The sequence below is a fragment of the Muscardinus avellanarius genome, assembly GCF_963383645.1.
Source record: "Muscardinus avellanarius genome assembly, chromosome: 9".
Lineage (NCBI taxonomy): Eukaryota > Metazoa > Chordata > Mammalia > Rodentia > Gliridae > Muscardinus > Muscardinus avellanarius.
This window is the reverse complement of record NC_137795.1, coordinates 27,434,034-27,447,510: the sequence shown is the minus strand read 5'-3', so window position 1 is coordinate 27,447,510 and position 13,477 is coordinate 27,434,034. Positions and strand designations below refer to the sequence as shown.

The 13,477-nt window shown below is 40.7% G+C and overlaps 1 protein-coding gene across 1 annotated transcript in view; it reads right to left on the bottom strand.

Annotated features, from left to right (window-relative positions):
- Positions 1–4,201: 4,201 nt before the first annotated feature.
- The window catches only part of STK17A (serine/threonine kinase 17a), a gene marked incomplete at both ends in the record, with an annotated part of 31,298 nt that continues 22,022 nt past the window's right edge, over positions 4,202–13,477 (bottom strand). Inside the window, 4 exons of the mRNA XM_080701836.1 lie at positions 4,202–4,523; positions 5,112–5,291; positions 5,379–5,427; positions 9,751–9,877. Of these exons, the coding sequence (XP_080557962.1) occupies positions 4,202–4,523; positions 5,112–5,291; positions 5,379–5,427; positions 9,751–9,877 (678 nt within the window). The remainder of the gene's footprint in view (positions 4,524–5,111; positions 5,292–5,378; positions 5,428–9,750; positions 9,878–13,477) is intronic.

The window sequence follows — 13,477 nt, the reverse complement described above, 5'->3', positions numbered from 1 at the left end:
AGACAGTACTACACAACAATGGGTAGGAACAATCCATCAAGATGGAAGAATCTCAGACATGCAAAACCAGAAGCCAAACCAAATACTTGAAAAAGTCTCTAATTTTATTAGTCAATTCAAATTTCTCCCAAGTGTAAGCTTAAAATGTATTTTGGATCTGTTTTTGGGCAAATAAATTTGTTTTAGGATTTACCTGTGGCTAATGATCTTTTACCTCCACTGGTGTTCATGGAGGGATGGCGATTAACGGGCCTTGGCCTCTGTGCACTGAGCTACACACCACCCCACACGGTATGTGGACTGTGGGTCATCTCCGGTCTCGCCTCTTCTAAGTGAACTTTATAACCTTTTCTACAATATGTTTTCCTCCAAACTTGGATGTAGAATGCCCTTGGAATATTATATTTGGAATGTAGAATATATTCCAAATACTGGAATTATAAGCACATACCACCATAGCTGGCTTTATTCTTTATTTTGAAACAAGACCTAAGTTGCGAAGAGCCTCACTAAGTAGCTTGAGCCCGGCTGCGAACCCAGATCCTCGTGAGGTTAGTTGGAAAATTCAAGAGATTCCACAATTAGCATCTGTCTTTCCTCTGTAACTGCTACAGAAAGGCGATTCTCTCCTTCATGGGACAACAAAACACAAGAATATAATTTTCTGAATAAAACTATACATTATACAAACTTCATTATCACAATGAATTATTCTACTATTGAATTTTATAACTAAATTAGATTTATGACCTATATCAGTAAATTTACATAATATTGTTTAACTCTTTATATTAGCAATAGAAAAGTGAACATTAACAGCCTAAGTATACAGCAACCTGGCAAGTCAACAGAGAAAGATCTTATATGGCTGAATATTATGAAGGCTCTTCGTGCTGTTACGTCAGCCAAAAACTACCAATATATCTTTACAAGTGTATTCTGAGGATTTAACAGCTTAGAAATTAAGGTGCAAATTCAGCAAGCTGGCCAGCAAAAATAAGAAACAAATGGAATTATTACATTAAATGTGTTAGCAATTAATTTAATACCAAATGGTATGGGGGCGACATGCTTATAATCCTAGTAGTTGGGGGGCTGCGACAGGTTTGAGGCCAGCCTCAGCTATTTAGTGAGACCCTGTTTCAAAATAAAAAAGTTAAAAAAAAATGGACTGGGGTCATAGCTTGGAGTTATAATGCCCCTGGGTTCAATCCCTAGTACTAATAACATAAAATAAAAATTAAAAAAGTCCAAATGATTCTGGCTTTAAAATTTGATAAATCCATCAAATACAAATATATGCCAGAGTTGTTTTTTGTCACCCTTATTTTTGTGAAAGAGATATTTATACCAATTTGCCTCAGATTGTTTCATTTCTTAAAACTTACCTGGATCTCAACATTGTGGTCATGGGTTTTCACTGAGGACTCTACACTGAGGCTGAATTTCCTGTCTCTCTTTTTAAAGCTTTGGGGTGCTACAGGCCTGTAATCCCACTGATTTGGTAGGCCGAGACAGGAGGATCACCAAGTTTAAGGTCAGCCTATGCAATTTCATCTCAAGATGAAAGATAAAAAAGGGCTGGGGTATAGCTTAGTGGGAGAGCACTCAGATTCAGTCCCCAGTACCAAGAAAAAAAAAAAGTGACTTTCCAAGAAACAATACATAAGGCCAATTTAGTGAGAAGAAAGCACAACTGAACGGCCTAATCAACTTCCTCTGATGCTGCTGGGACAGTACCAGGCTCGCAAGCCGGGCTGGATGTGAACCCACGACCCGTGAAATTCGGTGGTCAGTGGGCGTCTCCATGCTTCTGACATCTGATAAACTAGCAGAGAGCTCCGTGTGAGCCCTACTCAGCTCACGAAGGGGGAGGTCTGAGTTGTTCTAGGACAGAGCACAGGCGTCCTAGGATACACCATGGCACAGGTGTGCCTGGTGTGTTGGCGACAGACAAGTTGTATTAACAAATATTTAGCAATGAGCCTAAGATAGACTTGAATTTTCTAAGATGATACTTTAATTAATTAACTTAGTAGTACTGGGCGTTGAATCCAGGGGCATTCTACCTTCAGGCTACACCCCTATCTCCTTTTTAAATTATTTGTTTGAAATGGTTTCACTAGGTTGGTTGGTCTCCCTACTTGCTGAGGATGTCCTCAAACCTATGATCCTCCTGTCTCAGCCTCTCAAGTACTGGGATTACAGAAGTGTACCACACCTGCCCATAGGAGGATTTTTAGTTACTGTAAGTTATACAACATACACCTTTACATTTCCATTTACCTATTTATTAGGAGAGGTCTCGCTATGTTGCTCAGGCTGGTCTTGAACTTGCGAGCTTAAGTGATCCTCTCCCCTCAGCCTCCTGAATAGCGGGGCCTAGAAGAGCGTGTCACAACTCCTGGCTGTACATTTCCAGTTTTAAAATAGGAATTTACTATTTATTTTGGGGTCTAGAGGCCACTGTATTCAATCCTATTCAAATTAAACTTTATAGTGTGTGTGTGTGTGTGTGTGTGTGTGTGTGTGTGTACATATATGTGTGTATAAATATATATTGAATGCAGGGCCTCACATGCCTGAACTAAACCCCTAGCCCAAGCTAAGTTTTTTGAAATAAGGTACTTTCCTAATGACAAAATATCCAAGTTTTTAATGGACCAAAGCAAAGGTTTCTTATATTTTGGCTTAGTTGGGCATGGTGGTGTGCACTTGTGATCCCAGTATTTGGAAGGCTGAGACAAAGGGATTGCAAGTTTGTAACCAGCCTCAGCAATTTAGTGAGACTCTCAGAAACCTAGTAAGACCTAAAAACAAACACACAAAAGGGCTGAGGGCGTATCTCAGTTACAATGCTCCTGGGTTCAGTCCCCAGTACCAGGTCTGAGGAGGGCAAAGGCTACACAGTGGACACTTAACATTCTGGGTTTACAGAACCAGACCTTGAAAACCAGAATAATTTTTAGAGGTGAAAACACTTTTCTTATTAGTGATGTTAAAAAGAAAAAAAATAGCCACTGATAGATAGGTTACAAACATTAGGAAAAAACAGATGCCAATTATAGTCAATCTAAAGTAGTGATAAGATACAAAAATAAGATACCATCAAACTATAATGGAAGCTATTCTAGGTCTCAAAAATTTTTATGTGTGTGTGTGTGTGTGTAATATATATATATATATATATATATATATATATATATTTTTTTTTTTTTTTTTTTTTTTTTTTTTTTTGCGGGTCTGGGGATGGAACCCAGGGGCATTCGACCTCTGAGCTACAACCCCTGCCCTATATTTTTATTCTTTATTTTTGAAACAGGGTCTCATTAAGTTGCAGAGGGCCTCACTAAGTAGTAGCTGAGGCTGACCACAAACCGCGATCCTCCAGTCTCAGCCTCCCGAATGCTGGGATTACAAGTGTGTGCCACCACGCCTGGCTAGATGTATATTTAAATTAAAATCTTGCTCCCCCATTCAGAGTACTGTTAAGTAAAATAAAAAATGTGGGTACGGCGGAGTGTGTAAAACACGAGAGAAGTCCGGTACACATGGCATGTAAAGTTTTAATGGCACGACTCTCCCGGGGATCAGGGTGAGGCAACGTGGGGCCCGCGCGCCTGTCCAAGCTAGAGGACACGGGCTCTCCTTTTCAAGGTATGCATCTCGCGAGATGGGGGTTTACTCGCGGGAACGCCCAATTCTCGCGGGGGTTTCGCCCCCCCCCCACGCAGAGGTCATGTGACACAAAGTCACACGAGTGCAGGACCCAACTTATCAGGTACATTTTAAAAGATCTCAACATACACATATAAGCAGATATAGATACATATATGAATAATACAAAGGAGATTTATATCAGCGATGTAATTTTGGCATTTTTACTTGGATTTATAAAGAAAGTGAATACAAACATTTTTGTACACAAATTTGAACTGTAAGAAACAGGATGTAGAATTAAAAGGTGCAAATGTCTCCCTTCTGAAAAATAACATTGAAACATAACTTTACCTGTTAAACCTCTTGGTTGGCAACAAATCTGGTTTGATTCACCTAATTCCACAAGTTTGAAAAAATTATTTTTGTTTGTATCACTGACACCTGGTTATCCACTTCCAGTACATGTAATCTGGCCAGAGGTCCATAAATAACATTAACATTTTCAGTGTAGAAATCTTAAAGTTCTACAGGGAAATACTGCTCAGTAAATAAATTCTCCTGTAATTTCTTGTAGCAAAGGTTCCTCAAATTTAAATCGTTTGGAAATGGCTTTCTGCTCCATTTTTACTTTCTCAGACTGTCTGCATTGTCCTAAAGTATATGAAGTAACTACAATGAACTCCTCTGTCACCAGCGACCCCTCAGTTTCTGTTTCCTCGGGACCCGCATTCATTTCGGGCACAGAGTGAGCTTCTTGGATGGCATCTTCTTGTAATGTCCCTTTCAGCCTGCAGGAAGGATTCCGAACGCCGCCCTGTGTCAACCACGGGTGTTTTAGGCATTCTTCAGCAGTGGCTCGATCTCTGTAGGAAGACACACATTTCATACTCAAGACAGCGTTTAAACATCAGTTAAAAATTAGAGCATAAGGTATATTTTGTATCACCTTTTGGGAAGTATAAAGAGCTGGAAAAAAACTTATTATGATTCCTGAATAATACCACAAATTTTGAACTATTGTTGGGTGTCAGTTGCTGAACTACTTTTGTTCAGAGCACATCACTCAAAGAAAAAAAAAAAAAAAAAAAGAAAAGAAAAGAAAAAAAGATAAAAGCCAGGCGTGGTGGTTCACACTTGTAATCTAGGTACTTAAGAAGCCCTGACAGGAGAACTGTAGGTTTGCTGCCAGGCTCAGTAACTTAGTAAGGCCATCTGCAATTTAGAGGTTGTTTCAAAATAAATACAAATAGGGCTGGGATTGTAGCTCAGAGGTAGAGTGCCCATGGGTTCCAACCTCAGTAAACACATACACAAAGATAAAGATCTGGCTGGGGTGTACCTCGATGGTAGAGCACACACTTAGCCTGTGTATGGCCCTAGCATCAATCCTCTAACCTCCCACCCCCGCCAAATAAAAAAGAAAGCAGATAAAGATGAATATTAATACTTACTCAGGCTTTTTAACTAAAAGTCTCTTGATGAAGTCAATAGCTGACTCAGATACAACATCAAATTCTTCCTCAGAATAACTTAAATTCATTTGTGAGATGTTTAAGAATGTGTTTTGTTTAGTATCACCTAAGAAAGGTGATATTCCTGTAAGCATAACATATGTCAACACGCCGATGCTCCTAAATCAGAAGGAAAACATAAGAAAAATTAATATCTCATTCATTTCCTGAAATGAATTTAATAAATTTTTCATAAACAACTCTTACCACATATCTGTTGCCATGCTGATAGGATCATAACTAAGAATTTCTGGAGCTGGTATCAGAAACAGAAGAAAACAATTTTGTAGAAAAAATGTGTTTAGAGATTGAAAATTAAAGTAGGTGTTAGATACTATAAAGTACTATTATTCAGGTATAGGCTAAAATGAATTAACATCATAAATCAAATTAATATGGGCGGGTATGGTGGTATACACTTGTAATTCCAGAACTTGGAAGGCTGAGACAGGAGGATCACAGGCTTATGACCAGTCCCAGCAACTTAGTGAGACCCTATTTCCAAATAAAAAATAAAACTGGGTTGGGGGTACAGCTCGGAGGTAGAACACCCCTGGGTTCAATCCCTAGTGCCACAGGGAAAAAAATTACTATGTTTGTAATGAACTTACTTACTTTTCGTATTTCCATCCTTAATATTCAGTCCTAGTATTCTTATTTATTTATTTATTTATTTATTTTTGTGTGGTTCTGGGGATAAAACCCAGAGGCCTTCTACCTCTGAGTTATACCCCCAGACCTATTTAACTTTTACTTGGAAACAGGGTCTCACTAAATTGTGGAGGATCTCACTACACAGCTGAGGCTGGCCATAAACCTGAGATCCTCTTGTCCCAGCCTCCCAAGAGCTAGGATTGCGAGTGTGCACCACCACACCTGGCTGAGTTCTAGTATTAAATATTTGAACGCATAAACACTGTAATATATGCTGACAGTTTCTGATGCCATTCTCTTCTCACACCACCCATCAGCTTACAGTGGTTAAATCTCCAGGCAACCATAGCTCTTCTGCCCACCCTGGTCCATGGCACTTTCTCCTGACCTCTGGGCTTTCAGCAACTGTCCCACACCCCTGACTTATGCTTTTTATTGCAGCCAGTGTAAGCTTTGAGACTGTCCACTAATTAACAAAAAATCTGACAGTAAGTTTAAAAAAATCTGGGCATTCTTGAATGACATAAATCATAGTTAAAAGCAAGGAAGTTGCATCTACATAATTGAGAAGAATAATATGCTTTGTTAATACTCAGCTAAATTCCTGCCACACATGAAAGCAATAGAAAGATACAAATCAAGACTCAGACGTATGAAAACGCTCCTTGGAAAGAAAAATCTACCCACAACCATGGATGATTTTTTTCCCCCCAAAAGTATACAAGCAGGCTAAACTATGAAAAGAAAGGTATTAAGTACTGAATCCTGGAAAAAATAAATCTTGGAAAAACCTAAACACTCGCACTTTCACTGCTATCCACAACTAGTTTGGGACAAACCGTCACTGACTCTAAGGGAGAAAGAAGAGGCCAGGGAGGAAGGTGAGGTCCACTGATTTCCTCGATTTTGATTTCCAAAATGGCCGAGAAGCAGATTATGAATATTATATTAAAGTTTAAAAAGAAACAACCAGAGAATTGAAAATGTAATGCATAGCATATATAAATGACTTAAGGGGAGAAATGTAATGCATTTCATATATATATATATATATATATATGTATATATATATATATATATATATGACTTAAGGGGAGAAATGTAATGCATAGCATATATAAATTACTTAAGGGGAGAAAGTGTAACAGGAAAGTGGGAGGAAGGCTGTGGAAAATAGCAGCAGCTAACTTTTTGAGCCCTTGTTACGTGCTAGAAACTGATTAAAAGTTTTATATGGCAAATACAATGTAGCCCTTAAACTCCCTGTGAGGCTGGCACTATTTCTAGCCCCATTTAAACAATGGGCTCTGACTTGTCAAGAGATGAATGGAGCCACGTGGAAGACAGCATGGAGTCAGACTTGAGAGCTGGTTTCAGTGTCTAAAGTGACGGGGGGCATAAGCTCACCTATGAAAGGCAAACCAGGGGCTGCCAGCTGCTGCTCGGCGGCAGAGCCCTTGCTTTGTGGGCGCAATTCCCTGGGCTCGGTCCCCAGTACAAAAAAAGGCAAGCCAGGGGAAAACATTTAGAATTTAGCTAGGTATGGTGGCACACGCCTGTGATCTCAGTACTTGGGAGGCTGAAGTAGGAGGATCACTGGTTTGAGACCAGCCTCAGCAACTTAATGCAACTTTCAGTAACCTAGTGAGACTCTGTTTCAAAAACAAAACATAAAAAGGACTGGGATGGCAGTGTGGAGACAGAATGCCCCTGGGTTCAATCCCCAGTACTACAAAAGGAAAAGATTAAAAAAAAAAAAGAGAAATTTAGAATTTATCAAAGAACAGAAAACATTAGAGCAACCTGCCTTACATAGGGTAATAACTGCTTTTTGATTCTGTAGCGCAGAGCTCTTCATTCTGCACTCTTCTGTAATTCTTCTAGCTTTAAAGGCTACCTACTAAGGTTGGCTAGAATATTTGGGCCGCTTCTTTAAAGAAACACTATCAAGTCACATTTCTAAAACTTTTTGAGAGGTCATAATGTGTATCAGTCAGTACAGTGAATATTAAGTATTCGTTCCATAATTTTTAAATTCCAATTTAAAAAAATTTTAAAGTTTGTTTTTTGGCCTATGGCCTCATTTACTATTTGTTTTTAATTGGTGCATTGTAATTTTTCACCATAATGAGGTTTAGTGTAATGGAAATGAACTGCACACAGCATTTGTTGTGTGTTTCCCTCTGGGTCTCACCTCTCTCCCTCCGCCTCCCCATATTCCCTAATTATTTATGGATCTGTATGAAGTGGTAGGACTTTAAAACTTCAATTATTTTTTGTACTATCACTGCCATACAATTCTGATTTCTTTGACTACCTCCTGTCTGTGTCCTCTGGAGTATTCTCTTGTAAACACATTTCTAACACCTTCGGCTCTTTCAAGCACTACTCTTTGAGCCCTCTTCTTTGAAAGAAACCCTACTCCATGGCTCTTGACAGACTGCCAGCAGGCATGCGCACTGCACACTCTACCCTCAGGCCCACAGCCATCCTCCTCTGCTCCCAGGTATTGCCACACTGATGTTCCTGACCCTCATGGCTGACATCAAAGCTTCCTGACCTGGGCTAGAGAGCTGCCTTCCAGAGCTAGAGTCAAGGCCTTCTGAGTACAAAGAGCTGCTGAATATTTTGTTGTTGTTGTTACTGGGGATTGAACCCAGAGCATTTCACCTCTGAACTACACCCCCAACACCTTCTATTTTTTGTTTTGAAACAGAGTCTCATTAGGTTGCTGAGGTTGTTCTTGAACTTGTGATCCTCCTGTCTCAGCCTACCAAATATAGGATTACAGGCTTACACCATTATGCCCAGCTACCAACAAACTTTTCTTTTTCTCAGTACTGGGGATTGAACCCAGGGGCATTCTACCTTTGAGCTACACTCCCAGCCCTATTTTTAAATTCTTATTTTGAAACAGAGTCGCACTAAGTTGCAGAGGGCCTCACTGAGTAGCTGAGGCTATCTGTGAACCTGTGTTCCTCCTGTCTCAGCCTCCCAAGTACTGGGATTTTAAGCATGCGCAGCCACACCCGGCTCCCAGGAACTTTTAAAAGTTCACTTTAAGTGATACTATTCTAGTCTTTGGTCAGAGTCTCTAAATTGTCCAATGGCCTAATTCCACTACAGATGCTTTTTTTTTTTTACCCTAAAACACACATACACACAAATATGCTAGTCAAACCACTAATCCTTCAACTTCCCACTTTTTCTGTCAGAAAGTCCTACTTTAGCCGGGCGTGGTGGCACACACTTGTAATCTCTGTGTTGGGGAGGCTGAGACAGGAGGATCACACAAGTTCGAAGCCAGCCTCAGCTAATTAGTGAGGCTCTCAGGAACTTAGTGAGACCCTGTTTCCAAATAAAATATAAAATAGGTCTGGGGGTATAGCCCGGAAGTAGAAAGCTCCTGGGTTCCACCCCAAGTATGACAAAAAAAAAAAAAAAAGTCCTAGTTGACTTCTTTCTGCGTGGCCTAGACCATGGGATGTCATTTCAGCTGCTCTTCTGTAGCGACCTTCTGTGTTCAAGTTACTTTTATTCCTGCCAGAGCCTTCCACCCGGCATAATCCACCCAAATGGCCTCTGCTCCACTTAAATGGAACCCCCAGGGTTAGAAATTACTCTACCAATGTTTATTACCAGCCCAAACTTAAGGTCTTTGACTTGTATTCCTTTTAGACACAATCCACTCAAACTCTCCTAACCGTGGGCTGGTGCAGTTCGGTGGTAGTGTCTGCTGAGTATGTATGAGACCCTGGGTTCAATGCCCAGCCACTCCCCACCTCCCAACAAATGAATCCAAAGGAATCGATCTCTGATGGTGCAGTTTTAATACAGCAGATGGCCTATGCCCCTATACTCAGGCCACATGTTAGTTCCCTAATGAAGGCGATGCCTGACCCCAAACAGTCATATGAATACTCACCCACATACTCAGGAGTACCCATAATTTCTCGAAGCTCTTCGTTGTTCTTCATTATTCTTGAAAGGCCAAAATCAACTATCTTAATGTCACCCAATGGAGATTCACTTGTCAGCAGGATATTTTGAGGCTATAAAATATATTCCCCCAATATTAGTAAGACTGTGATTAAGTAAACAAAACTTGTAGCCCATAAAATACAAATTTCACCTGTGAAACAAACCAAGGAATTTTATAGTAAGCAATAATTCGTTAAAGAAATTCTTTTCTTTTCTTTTTTTTTGGGGGGGGGTATTGGGGCTTGAACCCAGGGGAAGTCTACCTCTGTGCTAAACCCTTAGCCATTTTTATTTTTTGTTTTGAAAAAGGATCTTGCTAGGTTGCTGAGTCTTGGTATATTGTTGAGGCTGGCCTTGAATCCCAATCCTCCTGTCTCAGCTTCCCAAGTACTGGGATTAGAAGTGTGCACCACCATGCCTGGCAAAAGAAGTATATTTCTAATATACTTCCTATATGTAAGGCAGCAGCTTTGTACCCTCTTTTATTTTCAGTCTCTTTCCCTACACTGGTCCTGCCTCAGCATATAGATATGCTTACTATGTTCCAGGGAGAGGCCAGTGGCTCTACCCTCCTCTGCTTCACAGCATCTCATGGCAAACGAATCACAATGTTTTGTTAAATGTTTATTTTCCTGTCTCTTCCATCGTCTGTGGTTCTCCAGACGTGTAAGTAACGAATGTTCACATTTTCTCTCCTTCTAGTCGTATCTACCTACTCCATTTCATTTCTGTCCTCTCATTCCACTGAGTCACAAAAGTCAGTGATATTTTTCAGTACTTTCTTCTGGACCACTATCTTAGCAGTGCTTGACATTGTTGCCCATTCAATATATATATTTGGTACTAGGGATTGAACTTGGGGATATTCTACCTCTGAGCTGAAACCCTAGCTCTTTTTATTTTGAAACAAGTTCTTGCTAGGCTGTTGAGGGTATCCTTATGTGGCCAAGGCTGTCCTTGAACCAGTGATCCACCTGCCTCAGCCTCCAAGTACTGGGATTACAGGAATGCCCAGCATGCTCTTCCTTGTTTATATACTTTTTCTCTTGGTGTCCATGAAAATAGAGCAGCATCTAAGCTCTCCTAGGCTGCTCTATCAAATCCCACTGCCTGGTCCTCGGGGTTTCTCAGGATCTTGAAGTCCTTTTTTCCCTCACTCCACACTCTCACCTGGTACAATCTACCTACTTATATCTTTCCCCTCTGATGTCTCACAGGCACCTTAAATTCAGTGTGACCAAAACCAGACTAATATTTTCCCTCTTCATGATGATTCTCTTTTTGCCAATGACAGCATCTCTGAGAATATGATGATATATAAGGACAGGAGAGAACAGACAATCAACTTGGTCATATCAAGGTATGACCAACTTGGTCATCTCTTTCCTCCTCTATTTAGCCAACATCCCATCATATCCTAAGGATTTAAAATCCTCAATTCTAAGAATTTCTAGACTTTGTTTACTTTTCTCCTTGCATAGTAAGCTAATTAAAACTACCATCAAGCTGGGTGTGGTAGCAAAGCTTGTAATCCCAGTACCTGGGAGGCTGAGACAGGAGGAGCAGGGTTTAAGGCCAGCATCAGCTACTTAGTGAGGCCCTCCACAACTTAGTGAGACCCTGTTTCAAAATAAAGAATATAAAACAACCGGGCGTGGTGGCGCACGCTTGTAATCCCCACGCAGGGTATATCATGGTGGTAGGATGACCCTGGATTCAATCCCAAGTACCACACACACACACACACACACACACACACACACACACACAGGTCAGGCACAGTGGTGCATGCTTGTAATCTCAGTACTTGGGAGGCTGAGACAGGAGGATGGCAGGTTCAAAGCCAGCTGCCACAACTTAGTGAGATTCTCAACAACCTAGCAAGACTGTTTCCAAATAAATGAAATAGGGCTGGGGGTACCACAGAGGAAGACTGCCCCTGGGTTCAATCCCCAGTACCACAATAAAAAAAAAATAAAAAAGAAATAAAGAATAAAAAATAGGGCTGGGTATGTAGCTCGGAGGTAGAATGTCCCTGGGTTCCATCCCCAGTATCACACACACAAAAAAAAAAAAAAAAAAAAAAGAAAGAAAAAAATTGTGTGGGGGTGGGGCTGAGGGCATAGCTTGAAGGTAGAATACCTGAGTTCAACCCCCCCCCCCCCCACAAAGCTATCATTTGTTAAAAGCCTGGCATGGTGGTACATGCCTATAATCCCAGCACTTGGGAAGCTGACACAGAAATATCAGAGGTTCTTGGACAGCCACAGCATTTAAGGGATGCCCTCTACAACTTAGAGTCCTGTTTCAAAATAAAAAACAAAATAGGGCTGGGGAAGAATATCCTTGGGTTCAGTTTCCAGTAACACCCCCCCTAAACAAAAACCCCTAATTGCAACAGCTTCTTCAATGGTTTGCTAGAGCCTATTTTTCCACATGGTAGCCAGAGGATCTTCTGAACTATGTAAATCTGATGTCCTCTCCCTGCCTAAGCCCTTCAAAAGGCTGCTCTTATGTAACATTCAAGCTCTTTGATGGGTATACAGACTTGTCACATGCCTGCTTCCTCTTGGCTCAGAGAAACTGAGTTGCACTGGACCTCTCAGCAGACTCCCTCCCACAAGAATGTCTTTGTACACAGTACTTCCTCTGCCTAGGGCATTTCCCCATTCTTTGCCTAGTGGTAGTGAAGCAGGTAACAATGACTTTTAGCTGGGTGTGGTGGCGCACGCTTGTAATCCCAGCACTGGGAGGCTGAGACAGGAGGAACATGTTCCCAGACAGCCTCAGCTACTTACTGAGGCCCTCTGCAACCAAGTGAGACCCGGTTTCAAAATAAAGAATAAAAAATAGGGCAGGGGGTGTAGCTCGAAGGTTGAATGCCCCTGGGTTCCATCCCCAGACCCGCAAAAAACAAAAAACCAAAAACAACCCAATGATTTTTAACAGTGCAAAGAGCTGCAATACGAAAGGAAATCCAGGATTATACGGTCCCTGCTTTTTATTTTATTTATTTATTTATTTATTTATTTATTTATTTATTTATTTATTTATTTATTTTTGCGGTACTGGGGATGGAACCCTGGGGATGGAACCCAGCCTCCCGAATGCTGCTGAGATTACAAGCACACCTTGCCCGGCTTTTGGCCCCTGCTTTTTAAAGAGGGTCAAAGCTATCTACCCAACCATTCATTTTATCTTTTTTTTTTTTTTTTTTTTTTTTTTTTTGCTGTACTGGAGATTGAACCCAGGGGCATTCTAACTCTAAGATATAGCCCCAGCCCTATTTTTTTTTTTTTTTTTTTGGTAATTATTTTTAAACAGGTTCTCACTAAGTTGTGGAAGGGCTCACTAAGTAGCTGAGGCTGGTCATGAATCTGCGATCCTCGTTGTCTCAACCTCTCAAGTACTGGGATTACAAGCTTGTGCCACCATGCCGGGCTCATTTTGCCATTTTATGTTATGAAAACTCTTACAGGCTTATCAAAGTCTCAATTCAGAAAGAGAGAAAGGAAAGAATATACAGCTTCATGAAGACAGGAACCAAAGTACCAATCACTGTGTTACACTGCCCATGGTCAGCGCCCAGCACACACTGCTAGGCGAAAGAACAGGAAAACCTTTGTCTCAGGAATGGTGAATAAATATATATTTATTCATATATATTCATT